The 23,165-nt window shown below is 47.6% G+C and overlaps 1 protein-coding gene across 1 annotated transcript; it reads left to right on the forward strand.

The window, feature by feature from the left end:
- LOC132388642 (uncharacterized) lies at positions 1-22,254 on the forward strand. The gene is made up of 8 exons (XM_059961007.1): positions 1-61; positions 3,279-3,371; positions 10,801-10,893; positions 11,754-11,920; positions 12,805-12,976; positions 13,075-13,125; positions 20,958-21,201; positions 22,224-22,254. Exons 1-8 carry the CDS (start codon positions 1-3, stop codon positions 22,252-22,254), a joined length of 912 nt encoding a protein of 303 aa, XP_059816990.1.
- Positions 22,255-23,165: the final 911 nt, after the last annotated feature.

The raw sequence follows: 23,165 nt of genomic DNA on the forward strand, positions 1-23,165 counted from the left end.
ATGGATCAAGGTGCGAGCAGTGGAGGAGCTCCAGTGACGTCAACATCAGGAAATGACACGGGTATGTTGGCGAATTATTTTAATTTATAAATACTCTGCGGATTCTGCGCCTGAGTTTAAAGCAATATAGGCAATTCACAATATATCTGTGAAAACTGGCCAGAGAGATTGGAGAGAGCATTACCTTCTCTGGGGGAAATACAGTCACATGTGGAAGGAGTACAGTTACCATCTGCTCCTGCTCCTCGGACAGATTGTGATGCACATTAAAATAGCGAGTTACTCCGGAAGACAAGACATTCTCTGGATGACGACAGTTTTGGGCAACACAAAGACACAAAATATTGGCTGAACTCAGCAGATCAGTCAGCTTCCATGGAGAGGAATAAATGTATGATGAATTGTATCAGGACCACGGGGAACAGAAAGTAATGTAACAGTATCTAAAATTTCTGTTACCTCATTTCCAGTCCGATGAAGGTCCTTAGTCTGAAACATTGATTGTTTATTCTCCTCCATAGACGCTGCCTGACCTGCTGAGTACCTCCAGCATTTTGTGAGATACTCCAGAGATTTGCATCGGAAGGGGATCACCAGGCAGGCAGACAGTAGCGCAGAGCAAAGCGGTGGTGATGTGCAGTACCAGGAGAGTGATGGTGATGGTTACTATATTCCCAGGAAATGCCAGAGTCTTTTGCAAACAGAGAGGTATATTCCCGGGGACTAGAAAGAACAGCCTTCAACAGACGGTTGAACTTTACCGGCTAAGGTAACAATTCCCTGAATCACCCACCCCACCCCACAGTCTACAGAGGAGTTACTCTCTTCCCATTGGTGCAAAGCGATGTTAGTCACTGGTTACACCCAATAACAGAGATGGACCATCCAAGAAGGCATTACCCTCGCTGAGGACATCTCATACCCGCGCCACGAACAAATTTGTCAAAGCGAACAAATCCCAAAGTAAATGCCCCACTTTTTGAATTATTGCAATATCCCTCCGAGGGAAGCTGGGGGTGTTTAAGAAGCTTCTGCTTTGGTCGGTGTCTGATGTATCGTTGAGAGGTATGAGGAGACCACTCGGCCCACTGGATTGCTGCCATCTCCCTGGGGGGGGGAGGGAACCCAGCTGGAGGAGGAGGGAGGGTGAATTAACTGAGAGGATAAATATGGTGTGAGGGGTTGAGTAGGATGGAGTCTGAGAGGTTGTTTGCCCCGGTGGGGGCTCAAGGAGAAGGATGGGTGAAGGAGCCCATTGACAGTGGGAAAAAGAAATGAGGGGCTCGTCTATGGAAACGTCTGAGCCCACAGTGGAGGCAAGCAGAGATATTCACCTCTTCGATGGGCAAACAGTGGGAGACTGTATGCTCATATTGTTAGTGACACAGAATTGTATAATTTGTGTTCCGTGTGTTATCTGAACGTACTTGCCTGTGATGCTGCCACAAGTCAGTGTTTCTCTGTACCTGTACCTTCCCGTACTTGTGCACTTGGCAATAAATTCAACAGGACCTGAGAAATCTCAGTGAGACTTGATTAGTGATGATCATCTTGGCAGCTCGGTCGGTAAAATGTAAAGAAGATATAACATAGAAATCTAAAGCAAGTTACAGGCCATTCATCCCGCAATATTGTGTCAATCGTGTAACCTGCTCTTGAGATTGACTACAATTTCCTTGCAGCATAGACCTTTATTCTTATAATCACCGTGTACCTGTCTAAGAGTCTTTTATAAGACCGAATTTTATCCACCACTACCACCGTCACTGCCAGTGCATTCCACACACCCATCCCTCTCTGTGTGAAAAACTTACCCCTGACATCCCCCTGGTATCTACATCCAAGCAGCTTAATATCATGCTCCCTCTTGTTGGCCATTTCAACCCTGGAGGAAAAAGCCTCTGGCTATCGACACAAGCAAAGCCTCTCATCTTAAACACCTCTGTCAGGTCACCTCTCATCCTCCATCGCTTCAAGGAGAAAAGGCCAAGTTTCCTCAACCTATTCTCATCAGGCATGCTCCCCAATCCAGGCAACATCCTTGTCAATCTCCTTTGCACTGTCTCGATGGCATCCATATTGTTTCCTGTAGTGAGGTGACCAGAATTGAGCACAGTACTCCCAAGCAGAGTCTGATCAAGGTCTTAGAACAGATCCCAGTGGAGCGCTGTTAGTCACAATCATCCGTGGAGAATACGAACCATCTACAACCAACCTTCACCTTCTGTGGGCAAGCCAAATCTGGATTCACAAAGCAATGTCTCCTTGGATCGCGTACCTCGTTATTTTCTGAATGAGCTTTCCTTGGGGAACCGTAGCTAACCTCTTACTGCAATCCATATACAGTACTTCCACTGCTCTCCCCTCATCAGTGTGTTTTGTTACATCCTCAAAGAATTCAATCAGGTTCATAAGCATGACCTGCCCTTGCAAAGCCATGCTGACTATCCCTCATCAGACCATGTCTCTCCAAATGCTCATAAACCCTGCCTCTCAGGATCTTCTCCAACATTTGCCCACAACTAAAGTAAGACTAACTGGTCTGTAATTTCCTGAATTATCTCTACTCCATTTCTTGAACAAGAGAGCATCATTTGCAACCTTCCCATCCTCCAGTACTTCTCCCCACCTAATTGATCATCGTCAGAGGCTTAGCAATCTCCTCCCTCGATTTCTACAGTAGCATGGGGTATATCCCGTCCAGTCTAGTCCAGCCTTATCTAACTGAATACCTCTCAAAAGATCTAGCACATGCTCTTTCTTATAGTCCATACACTCATGTGTTTCAGTCTACTGTAAGTCACAATTGCCAAGGTCCTTTTCACTGGTGAATACTGAAGCAAAATACTCAGTATCTCAGAATATTTCAATGATCGACAGGTTGAGAAACATTTGTTGAGAATGTGGCGGTGACATTTAACCAACCAGTGGTAGGAGGACCAAGGCAATGGGCGGTGTCTGCTCAACCTACCTTGCCATTCCGGAGACTCATCACTCCCGGTCCAGGACACAGGATTGGTTCCTAAAAGGGAATTGCCTGCAATACAGAGAGTAGATACCCTGGAGAATCCTGGCCCAGTGTACAATGCATGGAGAGATCGGAAATGGACATTGTGTGACTGTGGGTGGACGGGTGCAGGTGGATCCGGCCATGTCAAGTGTTCAGAGGATAGGCCCAAGATGTTTGGAAGTGTTCACATCAGTTTAAAAACAAAACAGTGTTCTGTTTTAAACCCCAATAATGTTTGACCCTCCTGTTATTTTTTTTTTTGTTACAGAGCAGCAAATACTGAAAACTCCTGTACACAAAATGGATCAAGGTGCGAGCAGTGGAGGAGCTCCAGTGACGTCAACATCAGGAAATGACACGGGTATGTTGGCGAATTATTTTAATTTATAAATACTCTGCGGATTCTGCGCCTGAGTTTAAAGCAATATAGGCAATTCACAATATATCTGTGAAAACTGGCCAGAGAGATTGGAGAGAGCATTACCTTCTCTGGGGGAAATACAGTCACATGTGGAAGGAGTACAGTTACCATCTGCTCCTGCTCCTCGGACAGATTGTGATGCACATTAAAATAGCGAGTTACTCCGGAAGACAAGACATTCTCTGGATGACGACAGTTTTGGGCAACACAAAGACACAAAATATTGGCTGAACTCAGCAGATCAGTCAGCATCCATGGAGAGGAATAAATGTATGATGAATTGTATCAGGACCACGGGGAACAGAAAGTAATGTAACAGTATCTAAAATTTCTGTTACCTCATTTCCAGTCCGATGAAGGTCCTTAGTCTGAAACATTGATTGTTTATTCTCCTCCATAGACGCTGCCTGACCTGCTGAGTACCTCCAGCATTTTGTGAGATACTCCAGAGATTTGCATCGGAAGGGGATCACCAGGCAGGCAGACAGTAGCGCAGAGCAAAGCGGTGGTGATGTGCAGTACCAGGAGAGTGATGGTGATGGTTACTATATTCCCAGGAAATGCCAGAGTCTTTTGCAAACAGAGAGGTATATTCCCGGGGACTAGAAAGAACAGCCTTCAACAGACGGTTGAACTTTACCGGCTAAGGTAACAATTCCCTGAATCACCCACCCCACCCCACAGTCTACAGAGGAGTTACTCTCTTTCCATTGGTGCAAAGCGATGTTAGTCACTGGTTACACCCAATAACAGAGATGGACCATCCAAGAAGGCATTACCCTCGCTGAGGACATCTCATACCCGCGCCACGAACAAATTTGTCAAAGCGAACAAATCCCAAAGTAAATGCCCCACTTTTTGAATTATTGCAATATCCCTCCGAGGGAAGCTGGGGGTGTTTAAGAAGCTTCTGCTTTGGTCGGTGTCTGATGTATCGTTGAGAGGTATGAGGAGACCACTCGGCCCACTGGATTGCTGCCATCTCCCTGGGGGGGGGAGGGAACCCAGCTGGAGGAGGAGGGAGGGTGAATTAACTGAGAGGATAAATATGGTGTGAGGGGTTGAGTAGGATGGAGTCTGAGAGGTTGTTTGCCCCGGTGGGGGCTCAAGGAGAAGGATGGGTGAAGGAGCCCATTGACAGTGGGAAAAAGAAATGAGGGGCTCGTCTATGGAAACGTCTGAGCCCACAGTGGAGGCAAGCAGAGATATTCACCTCTTCGATGGGCAAACAGTGGGAGACTGTATGCTCATATTGTTAGTGACACAGAATTGTATAATTTGTGTTCCGTGTGTTATCTGAACGTACTTGCCTGTGATGCTGCCACAAGTCAGTGTTTCTCTGTACCTGTACCTTCCCGTACTTGTGCACTTGGCAATAAATTCAACAGGACCTGAGAAATCTCAGTGAGACTTGATTAGTGATGATCATCTTGGCAGCTCGGTCGGTAAAATGTAAAGAAGATATAACATAGAAATCTAAAGCAAGTTACAGGCCATTCATCCCGCAATATTGTGTCAATCGTGTAACCTGCTCTTGAGATTGACTACAATTTCCTTGCAGCATAGACCTTTATTCTTATAATCACCGTGTACCTGTCTAAGAGTCTTTTATAAGACCGAATTTTATCCACCACTACCACCGTCACTGCCAGTGCATTCCACACACCCATCCCTCTCTGTGTGAAAAACTTACCCCTGACATCCCCCTGGTATCTACATCCAAGCAGCTTAATATCATGCTCCCTCTTGTTGGCCATTTCAACCCTGGAGGAAAAAGCCTCTTGCTATCGAGACAAGCAAAGCCTCTCATCTTAAACACCTCTGTCAGGTCACCTCTCATCCTCCATCGCTTCAAGGAGAAAAGGCCAAGTTTCCTCAACCTATTCTCATCAGGCATGCTCCCCAATCCAGGCAACATCCTTGTCAATCTCCTTTGCACTGTCTCGATGGCATCCATATTGTTTCCTGTAGTGAGGTGACCAGAATTGAGCACAGTACTCCCAAGCAGAGTCTGATCAAGGTCTTAGAACAGATCCCAGTGGAGCGCTGTTAGTCACAATCATCCGTGGAGAATACGAACCATCTACAACCAACCTTCACCTTCTGTGGGCAAGCCAAATCTGGATTCACAAAGCAATGTCTCCTTGGATCCCATACCTCGTTGTTTTCTGAATGAGCTTTCCTTGGGGAACCGTAGCTAACCTCTTACTGCAATCCATATACAGTACTTCCACTGCTCTCCCCTCATCAGTGTGTTTTGTTACATCCTCAAAGAATTCAATCAGGTTCATAAGCATGACCTGCCCTTGCAAAGCCATGCTGACTATCCCTCATCAGACCATGTCTCTCCAAATGCTCATAAACCCTGCCTCTCAGGATCTTCTCCAACATTTGCCCACAACTAAAGTAAGACTAACTGGTCTGTAATTTCCTGAATTATCTCTACTCCATTTCTTGAACAAGAGAGCATCATTTGCAACCTTCCCATCCTCCAGTACTTCTCCCCAACTAATTGATCATCGTCAGAGGCTTAGCAATCTCCTCCCTCGATTTCTACAGTAGCATGGGGTATATCCCGTCCAGTCTAGTCCAGCCTTATCTAACTGAATACCTCTCAAAAGATCTAGCACATGCTCTTTCTTATAGTCCATACACTCATGTGTTTCAGTCTACTGTAAGTCACAATTGCCAAGGTCCTTTTCACTGGTGAATACTGAAGCAAAATACTCAGTATCTCAGAATATTTCAATGATCGACAGGTTGAGAAACATTTGTTGAGAATGTGGCGGTGACATTTAACCAACCAGTGGTAGGAGGACCAAGGCAATGGGCGGTGTCTGCTCAACCTACCTTGCCATTCCGGAGACTCATCACTCCCGGTCCAGGACACAGGATTGGTTCCTAAAAGGGAATTGCCTGCAATACAGAGAGTAGATACCCTGGAGAATCCTGGCCCAGTGTACAATGCATGGAGAGATCGGAAATGGACATTGTGTGACTGTGGGTGGACGGGTGCAGGTGGATCCGGCCATGTCAAGTGTTCAGAGGATAGGCCCAAGATGTTTGGAAGTGTTCACATCAGTTTAAAAACAAAACAGTGTTCTGTTTTAAACCCCAATAATGTTTGACCCTCCTGATATTTTTTTTTTTTTGTTACAGAGCAGCAAATACTGAAAACTCCTGTACACAAAATGGATCAAGGTGCGAGCTGTGGAGGAGCTCCAGTGACGTCAACATCAGGAAATGACACGGGTATGTTGGCGAATTATTTTAATTTATAAATACTCTGCGGATTCTGCGCCTGAGTTTAAAGCAATATAGGCAATTCACAATATATCTGTGAAAACTGGCCAGAGAGATTGGAGAGAGCATTACCTTCTTTGGGGGAAATACAGTCACATGTGGAAGGAGTACAGTTACCATCTGCTCCTGCTCCTCGGACAGATTGTGATGCACATTAAAATAGCGAGTTACTCCGGAAGACAAGACATTCTCTGGATGACGACAGTTTTGGGCAACACAAAGACACAAAATATTGGCTGAACTCAGCAGATCAGTTAGCATCCATGGAGAGGAATAAATGTATGATGAATTGTATCAGGACCACGGGGAACAGAAAGTAATGTAACAGTATCTAAAATTTCTGTTACCTCATTTCCAGTCCGATGAAGGTCCTTAGTCTGAAACATTGATTGTTTATTCTCCTCCATAGACGCTGCCTGACCTGCTGAGTACCTCCAGCATTTTGTGAGATACTCCAGAGATTTGCATCGGAAGGGGATCACCAGGCAGGCAGACAGTAGCGCAGAGCAAAGCGGTGGTGATGTGCAGTACCAGGAGAGTGATGGTGATGGTTACTATATTCCCAGGAAATGCCAGAGTCTTTTGCAAACAGAGAGGTATATTCCCGGGGACTAGAAAGAACAGCCTTCAACAGACGGTTGAACTTTACCGGCTAAGGTAACAATTCCCTGAATCACCCACCCCACCCCACAGTCTACAGAGGAGTTACTCTCTTCCCATTGGTGCAAAGCGATGTTAGTCACTGGTTACACCCAATAACAGAGATGGACCATCCAAGAAGGCATTACCCTCGCTGAGGACATCTCATACCCGCGCCACGAACAAATTTGTCAAAGCGAACAAATCCCAAAGTAAATGCCCCACTTTTTGAATTATTGCAATATCCCTCCGAGGGAAGCTGGGGGTGTTTAAGAAGCTTCTGCTTTGGTCGGTGTCTGATGTATCGTTGAGAGGTATGAGGAGACCACTCGGCCCACTGGATTGCTGCCATCTCCCTGGGGGGGGGGGAGGGAACCCAGCTGGAGGAGGAGGGAGGGTGAATTAACTGAGAGGATAAATATGGTGTGAGGGGTTGAGTAGGATGGAGTCTGAGAGGTTGTTTGCCCCGGTGGGGGCTCAAGGAGAAGGATGGGTGAAGGAGCCCATTGACAGTGGGAAAAAGAAATGAGGGGCTCGTCTATGGAAACGTCTGAGCCCACAGTGGAGGCAAGCAGAGATATTCACCTCTTCGATGGGCAAACAGTGGGAGACTGTATGCTCATATTGTTAGTGACACAGAATTGTATAATTTGTGTTCCGTGTGTTATCTGAACGTACTTGCCTGTGATGCTGCCACAAGTCAGTGTTTCTCTGTACCTGTACCTTCCCGTACTTGTGCACTTGGCAATAAATTCAACAGGACCTGAGAAATCTCAGTGAGACTTGATTAGTGATGATCATCTTGGCAGCTCGGTCGGTAAAATGTAAAGAAGATATAACATAGAAATCTAAAGCAAGTTACAGGCCATTCATCCCGCAATATTGTGTCAATCGTGTAACCTGCTCTTGAGATTGACTACAATTTCCTTGCAGCATAGACCTTTATTCTTATAATCACCGTGTACCTGTCTAAGAGTCTTTTATAAGACCGAATTTTATCTACCACTACCACCGTCACTGCCAGTGCATTCCACACACCCATCCCTCTCTGTGTGAAAAACTTACCCCTGACATCCCCCTGGTATCTACATCCAAGCAGCTTAATATCATGCTCCCTCTTGTTGGCCATTTCAACCCTGGAGGAAAAAGCCTCTGGCTATCGACACAAGCAAAGCCTCTCATCTTAAACACCTCTGTCAGGTCACCTCTCATCCTCCATCGCTTCAAGGAGAAAAGGCCAAGTTTCCTCAACCTATTCTCATCAGGCATGTTCCGCAATCCAGGCAACATACTTGTCAATCTCCTTTGCGCTCTCTCGATAGCATCCATATTGTTTCCTGTAGTGAGGTGACCAGAATTGAACACAGTACTCCCAAGCAGAGTCTGATCAAGGTCTTAGAACAGATCCCAGTGGAGCACTGTTAGTCACAATCATCCATGGAGAATACGAACCATCTACAACCAACCTTCACCTTCTGTGGGCAAGCCAATTCCGGATTCACAAAGCAATGTCTCCTTGGATCCCGTACCTCGTTATTTTCTGAATGAGCTTTCCATGGGGAACCTTAGCTAACCTCTTACTGAAATCCATATACTGTACTTCCACTGCTCTCCCTTCATCAGTGTGTTTTGTTATATCCTCAAAGAATTCAGTCAGGTTCATAAGCATGACCTGCCCTTGCAAAGCGACCATGTCTCTCCAAATGTTCATAAACTATGCCTCTCAGGATCTTGTCCAAAACTTGTCCACAACTGAAGTAAGACTAACTGGACTGTAATTTCCAGAATTATCTCCACTCGATTTCTTGAACAAGAGAGCATCATTTGCAACCTTCCAATCCTCCGGTACTTCTCCCCACCTAATTGTTGATGCAACGATCATCGTCAGAGTCTTAGCAATCTCCTCCCTCTATTCCTACAGTAGCATGGAGTATATCTCGTTCAGTCCCGGTGACTTATCTAACTGAATACCTCGCAAAAGATCCAGCACATGCTCTTTCTTATAGTTCATACACTCATGTGGTTCAGTCTGCGGTAAGTCATCCCCACAATTGCCAAGGTCCTTTTCACTGGTGAAAACTGAAGCAAAATACTCAGTATCTCAGAATATTTCAATGATCGGCAGGTTGAGAAACATTTGTTGAGAACGTAGTGGTGAAATTTAACCAAGCTAATTTGCCATTGCTGGCGACCCCCCGTGGATTTGTTGTACTTGCATGATGTTCCCTCAACTCTAATAATGATTGTTACAAAAGTTGGTGATATGTATTCCATCCTTTATTAGCAATCAGTAAACATACAATCTTGAAGTGATAAAACTGAACTGTATCCAAACATAAATTCATCGTATTTGAGTTAATAGTAACAAAATATATGACATCGGTCAGTCCCCAGCTGTGTACTGCATGGAAAAAGCAAAGTATGTAACTGACTCCCTTTGCATTTATCACACCCCCACTGATGCGACTCGTTACCATAAAAAAGCTTCATAAATACACAACGCAGAATACAATGCTGATAGAGAACAGATACGTGGCTCCTGCACACAGGCTCAGCTCTGATACAGGGTCCTCCACATGAAATATTAACGTACTCTCGTCTTGCTGAATAATTCCATCATTCTGTTTTAATTATATTGACAATTTTTCTGAACTGACTGTTTTGAATGTATGGCGTGTCGACATTGTGTTTAACAAGGTGTCATATAACTAACTATCTGATAATAGCCAGGTGATATGCTCAAAGAAATCTTAACCAAGTTTTGGTGCTAATAGTAGTTTTAAAGTCCTGCCGGAAAAACTATAGTGGTTCAGGACAAGATGTCATGGTGCTATGTGTGTGATTGCATTGTTCAGGTTATCAGAGTGTTTCTGTATAGACACAAATCATATATTGCCATAGGTGTCAATGCCAGGCGATGTTAACCTGAAAGGAGACGGTGAGAATCAGGTGTGGCTGAGAAATCTGTATAATCCAGTGACGAGAGGAATATAAATCTCATCGTCAGCAGAAATGGTTCACCCCACACTGCTGGAACAGTTGTCCATTACTCACCACAGCGCCACCAGCGGTAGGAGGACCAATGTATTGGGCGCTGTCTGCTCAATCTGCCTTGCCATTCTGGAGACTCATCACTCCTGGTCCAAGACACAAGATTGGTTCCTAAAAGGGAATTGCCTGCAATACAGCGAGTAGATTCCCTGGAGAATCCTGGCCCAGTGTACAACGCACGGAGAGCGGAAATGGACATTGTGTGACTGTGGGTGGATGGGTGCAGGTGGATCCGGCCATGACACGTGTTCAGTGGACAGGCCCAAGATGTTTGGAAGTGTTCACCTCAGTTTAAAAACAAAACACTGTTCTGTTTTAAACCCCAATAATGTTTGACCCTCCTGTTTTTTTTTTTTTTTTTTTTTTTTTGTTACAGAGCAGCAGAAACTGAAAACTCCTCTCCACAAAATGGATCAAGGTGCGAGCAGTGGAGGAGTTCCAGTGACGTCAACATCGGGAAAGGACACGGGTATGTTGGCGAATTATTTTAATTTATAAATACTCTGCGGATTCTGCGCCTGAGTTTAAAGCAATATAGGCAATTCACAATATATCTGTGAAAACTGGCCAGAGAGATTGGAGAGAGCATTACCTTCTCTGGGGGAAATACAGTCACATGTGGAAGGAGTACAGTTACCGTCTGCTCCTGCTCCTCTGAGAGATTGTGATGCACATTAAAATAGCGAGTTACACCAGGAGACAAGACATTCTGCAGATGCTGAAAGTTTTGGCAATAAAAAGACACACAAAATATTGGCAGAATTCAGCAGGTCAGGCAGCATCCATGGACAGGAATAAGCAGTCAACATTTCAGATCAGGACCGCGGGGAACAGAAAGTAATGTGACAATATCTAGAATTTCTGTCCCCTCATTTCCAGTCCGATGAAGGGCCTTGGCCTGAAACGTTGATTGTTATTCTCCTCCAGAGATGTTGCCTGATCTGCTGAGTACCTCCAGTATTTGGTGAGAAATCCCAGAGATTTGCTGAGGAAGGGGTTGACCAGGCAGGCAGACAGTAACCCAGAGCAAAGCGGTGCTGATGGGCAGTACCAGGAGAGTGATGGTGATGGGTTACTATTTTCTCAGGAATAAGCAGAGTTCTTTCCAAAACAGAGAGGTATATTCCCGGGGATACAAAAGAGCAGCCTTCAACGGATGGAGGTATACCCCCTCTTACAGCACCCGGCGCCGCCCATCCCCAGTCCAAGCCCATTACCTCTCCCCCTCCACCATATATATACATTTCGGACTGTGTTTGGTGATCTTTAGGCTCCAGAGGGAAAGTGTGGGTCAATAATTTCTTTAATTTTCCCCATTTTCCTTCACAGTTCCAGGCACAGCAATCACCGAGCTCCTGGCAAGCTGGAATGACTTCCAGCTGCTGCAGTTAACAGACTTTTACCGGGAAAGGCTGGAGCAGGCGATGGAAGGAGGGGTGCACGGAGTGAGCCTGGCGTTAACGGCCGAGAATCAGTTCAGCGGAGAGGAACATCGGGTGAGTGGGAGGGAGAATGTGTTTGAATTTTCTCACATCACAGCACTGATGGGTATCGGGACTCTCACTCATCGGATCATAAAGCATAAAAACAAATCAGAAATAAATATATATAATTCTTAAAACTGTGACTCTGAAGCAATGATTGTAAGAGGTGTAAGTATTCCAGTGGTAGCTTAATGCTCATAGCGAGGGGAGCAGGGAACAATTGTGTGAGGTTGCAATAAAGGAGATTATGGAAATCTGGTAGGAATTTTCATTTTGAAAAGACCGTGCAGCGTGACGGCAGGATGTCAGTGAGAACCGGGGCATTATTAATGGATGCCACAGGAGCTCGAGTGTGTTCTGCTCTGGGTGGAGATCATTCTGTTACAATCTGTAATTGCAAACAGTGTGGATCGGGGAGTACTGCCATGTTGTAATGTGTAATCACTGAATAAACCTCCACTGTAAAAGGCAAAGGAACGGCATCAGGTGTCAGCCGGAAATCCGCTGTTGGACACTGGCGGACTGAGGAGATGAATCATCTTTTCTGAAACTTCCCAGAGAATGTTCACGCTGATACAAAAACCCTCCTGATTTCTTTCGTCATCTGTGATCATTATTTGCTGATTTCTGTTTTACACGGTCAGTTCTGGTGAGGAATTATTTCTGGATTTGGAGACACGTCAATGAAGCGGTCACAGACCAGCCAGGATCTCATTGACTGGTGGTCCAGGTTCACGGTGAATGACCCTCCGTGTGCTCTGCACTCAGAATGTACAGTCCATGTCCAGACAGGATCAGCACCCGTCCGGGTGATCCCGTTACACAGCACATCATTTACTTCTCATTCTCTGTGTGAATCTGTCAGTCCCCAATATGTTCACTGTTACTCTTCACAGAAAATCTCTGATCTCGCTGATAAGGGAGAGCGGGCGGACAGTTCTAAACTCCTCCTGAGCCTGGTGATGGAGAAAGGCTCCCGCGCCCGGAGGGTGATGTGGGAAACCTTTGTGAAAATGCGTATTGGTGTCCCAAAGTTTGACAAAATACTGAAAGAAATACAGGAACATGGTGAGATAGTATCAGAGATTAATTTAATTTTGGAATCAAACATTACGCACTTATAATTTCAGGAATTGAAACGTGTCAAATTGTTTAAATTTGAACAGGTTGTGTTCCGGTCCATCGACCCGTACCGGAGATTCCCAGTGAGCTGAAAGGTAAGTGAAGAAACCGCTGTTTCCACCGAAGGTTGATGTTGTGTAGGGCCATGTCGTTGTTGAGCCACGGGGATCTGATCAGGTAAATGTTCCACCGTGACACAGCGCACAGTGAGACACACGGAAAAATGTTTGCTGGAGGGAGAGTTTTCACAGGACAGCATGAGGAACCAGGCAGGGAGTTGGTGAGTTTGCTGAAAGGGATCACTCCTCTTTGGCCAAAGATGTTAATTTTCAAAAGGTACCAAAGGAATTTTTCATACTACTCACGTTACTGTCACCTGTGTTACTGCTTTTCCAGTCCACTTTCAGAGAATAAAACCCTTCTGATCCCCTGCACTAAGGATTTGGGAATTCTCCACAATTTCCCTGCAAACTTGTTCTTCACTGTTCTTCATGCTGTTTGCCAAGGGAACAGTCAAGACAGTGACATTCCCACATTTATTTCTGAATTCAGAACAGACTCTCTCCCTGATTATTGAGGAAAATTGTTTCTCCCACTGCCACATTCTCTAAAGTAAATATTTCAACAATCAATGTTTTCCTCCGCTCCCCGTTTCACCCGAATACGTTGTCTGGAGAGCCCACAAACTCTCTGCCAGGTCCTGACACTTTGTGAGACCCCTCAGATCCCAGGCAGGTTCCTGACACACTGTGAACCCCAACACACCCCTGACATGTTCCTGACACACTGTGAGACCCCACACACCCCTGACAGGTCCTCACACATTGTAAGACCCCTCACAACCCTGGCAGGTTCCTAACACACTGTGAGACCCCACACAGCCCGACAGCGTCACCGGCAGGGTCCTGACACACTGAGACCCCAAACACTTCTGGCAGGGTCCTGATACACTGTGAGATCCCACACACCATATAACATAGAACCATACAACACTACAGCACAGTACAGGCCCTTCAGCCCTCCCTGTTGTGCTGACCCATTTATCCTTAAAAAAAGTAATAAACCCCGTAACCCTCCATTTATCATTCATCCATGTGCCTGTACAAGAGGCTCTTAAATACCCCTAATGTTTTAGCCTCCATCACTGACACTGACACATTGTGAGACCCCACACACCACACACCCCTGACAAGGTCCTGACACACTGTGAGACCACACACACAACCCTGATAGGGTCCTGACACACTGTTAGAACCCCACACACACCTGACAGGGTCCTGACTCACTGTTAGAACCCCACACACACCTGACAGGGTCCTGAAACACTTTGAGACGCCACACACCCCTGAGAGGGTCCTGACTCACTGTGAGAACCCACACACTCCTGACAGTGTCCTGAAACACTTTGAGACGCCACACACTCGACAGGTTCTAACACACTGCGAGACCCAACATAACCCGCGCAGGTCCCTGACAAACTGTGAGATCCCACACACTCCTGACAGGATGCGGGCACTCTGTGAGACCCCACACATTCCCTGACAGTGTTCTGACACACTGTGAGACACCAGACACCCCTGCAGGGTCCTGATTCACTGGAATCTAGGATGAGAGTGGATCTGATTGAAACATATATAATAATTAAGGGATTCGACACGCTAGAGGCAGGAATCATGTTCCCAGTGTTGGGGGAGCACAGAACCAGAGGCCACAGTTTAACAATAAGGGGTAGGCCATTTAGAAGAGTGTTCAGGAAAAAAAATATCCCCAGAGAGTTGTGGGTCTTTGGAATGCTCTGCTTCAGAAGGCAGTGGAGACCAATTCTCTGGATGCTTTCAAGAAAGAGTTAGATAGAGCTCTTAAAGATTGCGGAGACAAGGGAAATGGGGAGAAGGCAGGAACGGGGTAATGATTGTGGCTGATCAGCCATGATCACATTGAATGGCGGTGCTGGCTCGAAGGGCTGAATTGCCTACACCCGCACCTATTGTCTGTTATAAATTGTCAAACCCTGAGACCCCACTCAACCCAGGCAGGGTCTTGACACACTGTGAGACCCCACACACCTGACAGGGTCCTGACACACTGTGAGACCCCACACCCACCTGACAGGGTCCTGTCACAGTGTGAGACCCCACACACCCCTGACAGGGTCCTGACACACTGTGAGACCCCACACACCCCTGACAGGGTCCTGACACACTGTGAGACCCCACACCCACCTCACAGGATCCTGACACTCTATGAGAAGCTACACACGCCTGACAGGGTCCTGATAGACTGTGAGACCCCGCACACGGTTTAGAACATAAGAACATAAGAGATAGGAGCAGGAATAGGCCAATCGGCTCCTCATGCCTGCTCCGCCATTAAACAAGATCATGGCTGATCCAATCTTATCTCTAGTTATCACCGAATCCCACAAGGCAACAGTGCCAACCAACAGGGCACCATGCCGCCCATTTTATTTTATTATTCATCCCTCCCAAACCCGTGTGATCAACCAGGGAAAAAAAAAAAACGATTTGCCAATTAAGGAGAAAAAATCTGGAAAATTCCTCTCCGACCCATCCAGGCTATCGAAAACTGGTCCAGGAGATCACATGGCTGACCTAAACCTAGCCTCACGTCCACTTACCTGCTCGCTCACCGTATCCCCTGACACACTGTGAGACCCCACATACCACTGACAGGGTCCTGACAAACTCTGAGACTCCACACACACCTGAAAGGTCCTGGCACACTGTGAGACCCCACACACCCCTGATACGGTCCTGCAAAACTGTGAAATTTCACAAACATCTCAAAGGTTCCAGACACAGTGACAGACACTACACAGCCCTGACAGGATCTTGACAATCTGTGAGATCCCACAGACTGACGGGTTACCGATGCACTGTGAGATCCCACACATCCTTACAGATTCCTGACACACTACGAGTCTCTACATACACCTGACATCGTCCTGACACACTGTGAGACCCCACACACCACTGACAGGGTCCTGACACACTGTGAGACCCCACACAACCCTAACAGGGTTCTGACACAGTGTGAGACCGCACACACCCCTAACAGGGTCCTGACACACTGTGAGACCCCATACACACCTAACAGGGTCCTGACACACTGTGAGACCCCACACACAACTGACAGGGTCCTGGCACACTGTGAGACCCCACACACCCCGGACAGGGTCCTGACACACTGTGAGATCCCACATACCACTGACAGGGTCCTGACACACTATGAGACTCTACACACCCGTGACATCGTCCAGACACATTATGAGACCCCACACACCACTGACAGGGTCCTGACACACTACAAGACTCTACATGCCCCCAACATAGTCGTGACAAACTGTGAGACCCCACACACCCCGGACAGGGTCCTGACACACTGTGAGATCCCACATACCACTGACAGGGTCCTGACACACTATGAGACTCTACACACCCGTGACATCGTCCAGACACATTATGAGACCCCACACACCACTGACAGGGTCCTGACACACTACAAGACTCTACATGCCCCCAACATAGTCGTGACAAACTGTGAGACCCCACACACCGCTTACAGGGTCCCGACACATTGTGAGACCCTACACACCCCTGACAGGTTCCTGACACACTATAAGATGCTACAGACCCCTTTTAGGGTCCTGATACACTGGAAGGATGCGAGGGGATCTGATTGAAACATTTAAGATTTTTAAGTGATTGTACACACTAGAGGCAGGAAACATTGTACTGATGTTGGGGGAGTCCAGAACAAGAGTCCATAAGTGGTAGGTCATTTAGAACAGAGTTCAGGAAAAACTTTTCCACCCAGAGAGTTGTGGATCTATGGAAGGCTCTGCTTCAGAAGGCAGTGGAGACCAATTCTCTGGATGCTTTCAAGAAAGAGTTAGATAAAGCTCCTAAAGATTGCAGAGTCAAGGGAAATGGGGAGAAGGCAGGAAAGGGGTACTCATTGTGGAATATGTGCTCAGAAACCGCACACACCTGGCATGGTCCTGACAGGATGTGAGGCCCCACACTCCTAACTGGATACTGACACGCGCTGAGACCCCACACACTCCTAAACAGGTTCCTGACACACTACGAGACTCCACACATTCCTAACAGGGTACTGACGCACTGTGATACCCAACACACCCCTGGCGGGGTCCTGATACACTGTGAGACCCCACAAATGCCTGGCAGGGCGCTGACAATCTGTGACCCCATACGCCCTGGACAGTGTCCTGACACACTGTGAGACTGACCACAGCCCCTTAGGGTACTGACACACTGTGAGACCAAACACACCACTGACAGGGTCCTGACACGCTGTGAGACCCCACATGCCAGTGACAGGGTCCTGACACACTGTGAGAACCCACACACCACTGACAGGGTCCTGACACGCTGTGAGACCCCACATGCCAGTGACAGGGTCCTGACACACTGTGAGACCCCACACATCCCTGACAGGGTCCTGACACACTGTGAGACCCCACATGCCAGTGACAGGGTCCTGACACACTGTGAGAACCCACACACCACTGACAGGGTCCTGACACACTGTGAGACCCCACACATCCCTGACAGGGTCCTGACACACTGTGAAACCCCACACACCACTGACATGGTCCTGACATACTGTGAGACACGACACAGCCCTGTAGGGTCCTGACACACTGTGAGACTCTACACACCCCTGACATCGTCCTTACACACTGTGAGATGCCACATAACCCTGACAGGGTCGTGATACACTGTCAGACGTGACCCTCCCCTGACAGGTTCCTGATGCACAATGACAGCCGACACACACCTGATAGGGTCCTGATACACTAGAATTTAGAAGGATGCGAGGGGATCTGATTGGAATATATAAGATTTTTTAAGGATTGGACACGCTGGAGACAGGAAACATTCCCGATGTTGAGGGAGTTCAGAACTAGAGGCCACAACTAACAATAAGGGGTAGGCCATTTAGAATGGAGTTCAGGAAAAACTCATTGTCAGGGTTCTGATACACTGTTAGACCCCACACACCCCTGACAGGGCCCTGACATACTGTGAGACCCCACATACCACTGCAAGGGTCCCGACAGATTGTGAGACACCACATAACTCTGACCGGTTCTTGATACACCACGAGATCCCACACCCACCTGATAGGGTCCTGTTACACTGAAATTTAGAAGAATGCGAGGTGATCTGATTGAAACATATAAGACTTTTAAGGGATTGGACACGCTAGAGACAGGAAACATGTTCCCGATACGAAAACAAGAGGCCTCAGCTAACAATAAGGGGTAGGCCATTTCGAACGGAGTTCAGGAAAAACTTTTTCACCCAGAGAGTTGTGGATCTATGGAATGCTCTTCTTCAGAAGGCAGTGGAGACCAATTCTCTGGATGCTTTCTAGAGCTCTTCAAGATTGCGGATACAAGGGATATGGGGAGAATGCAGGAACGGGGTACTGATTGTGGATGATTAGCTGTGATCACATTGGATGGCGGTGCTGGCTCAAAAGGCTGAATTGCCTGCACCTGCACCTATTGTCTATTATCAATTGACAAACCCTGAGACCCGACACAACCCAGGCAGGGTATTGACACACTGTGGGACCCCACACACCTCTGACAGGGTCCTGACAGACAGTGAGACGCCACACCCACCTGACAGGGTCCTGACACACTGTGAGACCCTGCACACCCCTGACAGGTTCCTGACAGACTGTGAGATCTCACACACCCCTGACAGGGTCCGGACACACTATGAGACCCCACACACCCTTGACAGGGTCCTGACACACTGTGAGACCTCACACACCCCTGACAGGGTCCTGACACACTGTGAGACCTCACACCCACCTGACAGGGTCCTGACACACTGTGAGACCCCACACACCCCTGACAGGGTCCTGACACACTGTGAGACCCCACACCCACCTGACAGGGTCCTGACACACTGTGAGACCCTGCACACCCCTGACAGGTTCCTGACAGACTGTGAGACCTCACACACCCCTGACAGGTTCCGGACACACTATGAGACCCCACACACCCTTGACAGGGTCCTGACACACTGTGAGACCCCACACCCACCTGACAGGGTCCTGACACACTGTGAGACCCCACACACCCCTGACAGGGTCCTGACACACTGTGAGACCCGACACACCCCTGACAGGGTCCTGACTCACTGTGAGACCCCACACACCCCTGACAGGGTCCTGACACACTGTGAGACCCCACACACCCCTGACAGGGTCCTGACACACTGTGAGACCCCACACACCCCTGACAGGGTCCTGACACACTGTGAGACCCCACACACCCCTGACAGGGTCCTGACAGACTGTAAGACCCCACACACCCCTGACAGAGTCCTGACACACTGTCAGATCCCACACACCCCTGACATGGTTCCGACACATTGTGAGACACCACATAACGCTGACCGGTTCTTGATACACCACGAGATCCCAAACCCAACTGATAGGGTCCTGATACACTGGAATTTAGAAGAATGCGAGGTGATCTGATTGAAACATATAAGATTTTTAAGGGATTAGACACGCTAGAGACAGGAAACATGTTCCCGAGACGAAAACAAGAGGCCTCAGCTAACAATAAGGGGTAGTTCATTTAGAACGGAGTTCAGGAAAAACGTTATCTCCCAGAGAGATGTGGATCTATGGAATGCTCTACTTCAGAAGGCAGTGGAGACAAATTCTCTGGATGCTTTCAAGAAAGAGTTAGATAGAGCTCTTAAAGATTGCGGTGTCAAGGGATATGGGGAGAGGGCAGGAATGGGGTAATGATTGTGGATGATCAGCCATGATCACAGTGAATGGCAGTGTTGGCTCAAATGCCTGAATTGCCTACACCTGCACCTATTGTCTATTATCAATTGACGAACCGTGAGACCCCATACACTCCTGGCAGGATCCTGACAAACTGTGAGACACCACACAGGCCTGACAGGCTTCTGAAGCACTGAGACCCCACACACACCTGGCATGGTCCTGACAGGACGTGAGACCCCACACTCCTAAACAGTTTCCTGACACACTGCAAGACTCCACACATTTCTGACAGGGTCCTGACACACTGTAAGACCCCATACGCCCTTGACAGTGCCCTAATATACTGTGGGACCCCATATGCCCCTGACAGGATACTGACACACTGTGAGACCCCACACACCTGGCAGTGTCCTGACACACTGTGAGACCCCACACACCTGGCAGGGTCCTGACACACTGTGAGACCCCACACACCTGACAGTGTCCTGACACACTGTGAGACTCCACACACCTGACAGGGTCCTGACACACTGTGCTCTCCCCATACATCCCTGGCAGAGGCCGGACACAGTCCATAACCCCACACACCCCGACAGGTTTCGAACACACTTTGAGATCCCACGCAGCCCACCCACCCACCCACAGTTCATGTTCTGATCAGCAAATCTGCTGCTTTGTATTTTGATTCAGTGATGGTGGGAGGGGAGGGTGAGCTGTGATTCCCCGACCTGTTCCTTTGACAGAATGCCCACCACCTTCTTCTCTATCTCCATACGCCACATCAACACAAGGGATTAAAAGATACTTCCTCAGGAGCAATGATATCTGTGGCAGTAGTGAGATGTTGTCCAGTACGGGACAGTTGGTGGTCAGTAAACTACCAGGGAAATACTCACCTTCACAGCACAGTTAATGTGGAAATGTGATGATCTGGTGTTTATCTAGACCGGGCCTCTCTGTCCAGTCAGGGGTCTGTAAATTGAATTTACTTTACTGTATGAACATCCGGTGACAAATCCAATTAATGCAATAACTTTGAGCTAACTCTTGTGTGCTTAAATACTGAGTTCTGAGCTGAGGCATCTAACAGTTTGTCCACTGTCTGTTCCCATGGAAGCTGTTCAACAGAAACACAAGGAGACTCTGCGGGCACAAACTGAAACACTGAGAGTGAACACGATCCTGATGACGGAGAAGGTGAAGGTTTTCCAGCTGGTTGATCGATACGCTGAGCTCTCGGTCATTTCTACTGTTCGAGATCGGAGACTGGTGGAACATGAGCTGCTGGCAAGAGGCAGAGACCACGAGGAGTGTAGAGAGAAACATCTCCGCAGAGAGCTGGAAAAAATCAGGACTGATCAGTTGTTCCAGAGGAGCTTTACCCGGAGTAAATCAAAATCTGGGAGTTCGGCAGCAGTGGCCGGAGTCCCGGGGATCGGGAAAACAACAATGGTACAAAAGATTGTTTACGACTGGGCCACGGGGAAAATATACCAACAGTTCCAGTTTGTCTTCAGTTTCAAATTCCGCGATTTAAACTCCATTAACTGCAGAATAAACCTGAATGAACTGATTCTGGATCAATATCCTTACTTTGGGAATATCCTGAGAGAGGTCTGGAAGAACCCCGAGGGTTTGCTGTTTATATTCGATGGTTTGGACGAATTCAAACACAGAATCGATTTTGCTGACAGTCGGAGAGATACAGAACCCAAGCACCAGTGTCCAGATCCCGAGTGGTGGTGTGAAGTGTCTGACATTGTGTACAGTTTAATCCAGGGCAAGCTGCTCCCAGGGTGTTCAGTGCTGGTGACCACCCGTCCCACTGCGTTACATTTATTGGAAAAGGCGGATATCAGTGTCTGGGCTGAAATCCTGGGATTTGTTGGTGAGGAACGGAAGGAATATTTCATCAGGTATTTTGTAGATCAGACGGTGGCAGAAGCAGTTTTCAAACACGTGGAGGAGAATGAGATCCTGTACACCATGAGCTACAACCCCTCCTACTGCTGGATCCTCGCTCTGACACTGGGCCCCTTCTTCACACAAAGAGTCAGGGACCCACAGCGAGTTCCCAAGACCATCACCCAACTGTACTCCTACTATATTTATAACATTGTGAAAAACCACGGCCGTGAGATTGAGAACCCCCGTGATGTGTTACTCAGGGTTGGTCAGATGGCCTACAGAGGAGTGTCCGAGAAGAAGATTGTGTTTACAGATGGAGATTTGATCAAGTTCAATCTGCAGCCTTCCCAGTTCCTGTCCGGGTTCCTGATGGAGCTTTTGGAGAGAGAGGATTCTGCCCGGAGCGTGGTGTACACATTCCCACACCTCACCATCCAAGAGTTTGTTGCTGCAGTCGCACAATTCCTGATCCCAGATGGCAGAAATATTACGAAACTCCTCACTGAAGCCCACTGCGTGAGGGATAGGCGATTTGAGGTATTTCTCCGTTTTGTTGCTGGTCTTTCCAACCCAATGACAGCTCGGGGCCTGGAGGAGTTTCTGGGTCCATTTCCTCATCAAACAACCTGCCGGGTGATTGACTGGGTGACGGAGGAGGTTAAACGTCAGAGTAGAAACACAGAGAGTGAAGCTGGTAAAAGGAGCCTCCTGAACACATTACACTACCTGTTTGAGTCTCTGAATCGGGTACTGGCTCAGGACAGCCTGGGATCTGTGGAAACACTTTCATTCAGTGGAATGACACTGACCCCTATTGACTGCGCTGTCCTGTCTCATGCCATCGGACTCACTGATACAATATAACACCTCAACCTTGAGAAATGCCACATTCAGTGTGAAGGAATCCAGCAGCTGGGACCCAGGCTGCACAAGTACCAGACGTTGAGGTAACTTGATTTATCTCTCACTCTGAACTTTGAAACTGTTCCATTGTGTTGTTTCCATGTAAAAGGATTTGTGTAAAACTGCAGTAAATATGATTGTGATGAATTATCAGAAATGCCCAGTAATTCCCCAAGGATGGGAGGGTTCTATGGTTCCTTGTGAAGGGATGTTGGAGACTTCGTCAGATCAGTGAACAACGGCCTTTTGTTTAATGGTAGTAAATCACAGGAATGGCCGTGTTTCTCGCTGCCTGTGACACGTCCATTGACAATGTTCCTTCTCATTGTTACTGACACCCAGACCGACACTGACTGCAGCAGGTGGGTCAGAGATTCACACCCCCTTCCAGGTGAGGGACAAGAGACCATCAGCAGACTGTCCCAGTGAGAAGGAAAGAAATACCATTGTGAGATTGTCCTCCCCTGCCCTTCCCCGTGTGTGACTATCACCATCGGTCCTCCTGTATGACTAT

This window comes from Hypanus sabinus, unplaced genomic scaffold, assembly GCF_030144855.1.
Source record: "Hypanus sabinus isolate sHypSab1 unplaced genomic scaffold, sHypSab1.hap1 scaffold_370, whole genome shotgun sequence".
NCBI classification, from domain to species: Eukaryota; Metazoa; Chordata; class Chondrichthyes; order Myliobatiformes; family Dasyatidae; genus Hypanus; species Hypanus sabinus.

Excerpts from the sequence above, each read along its gene's own strand:
- LOC132388642 (XM_059961007.1), top strand. The coding sequence starts at position 1 with ATGGATCAAGGTGCGAGCAGTGGAGGAGCTCCAGTGACGTCAACATCA. Across the intron at positions 62-3,278 it reads AACATCAGGAAATGACACGG|AGCAGCAAATACTGAAAACT; the intron begins GTATGTTGGCGA and ends TTTTTGTTACAG. Across the intron at positions 3,372-10,800 it reads AACATCAGGAAATGACACGG|AGCAGCAGAAACTGAAAACT; the intron begins GTATGTTGGCGA and ends TTTTTGTTACAG.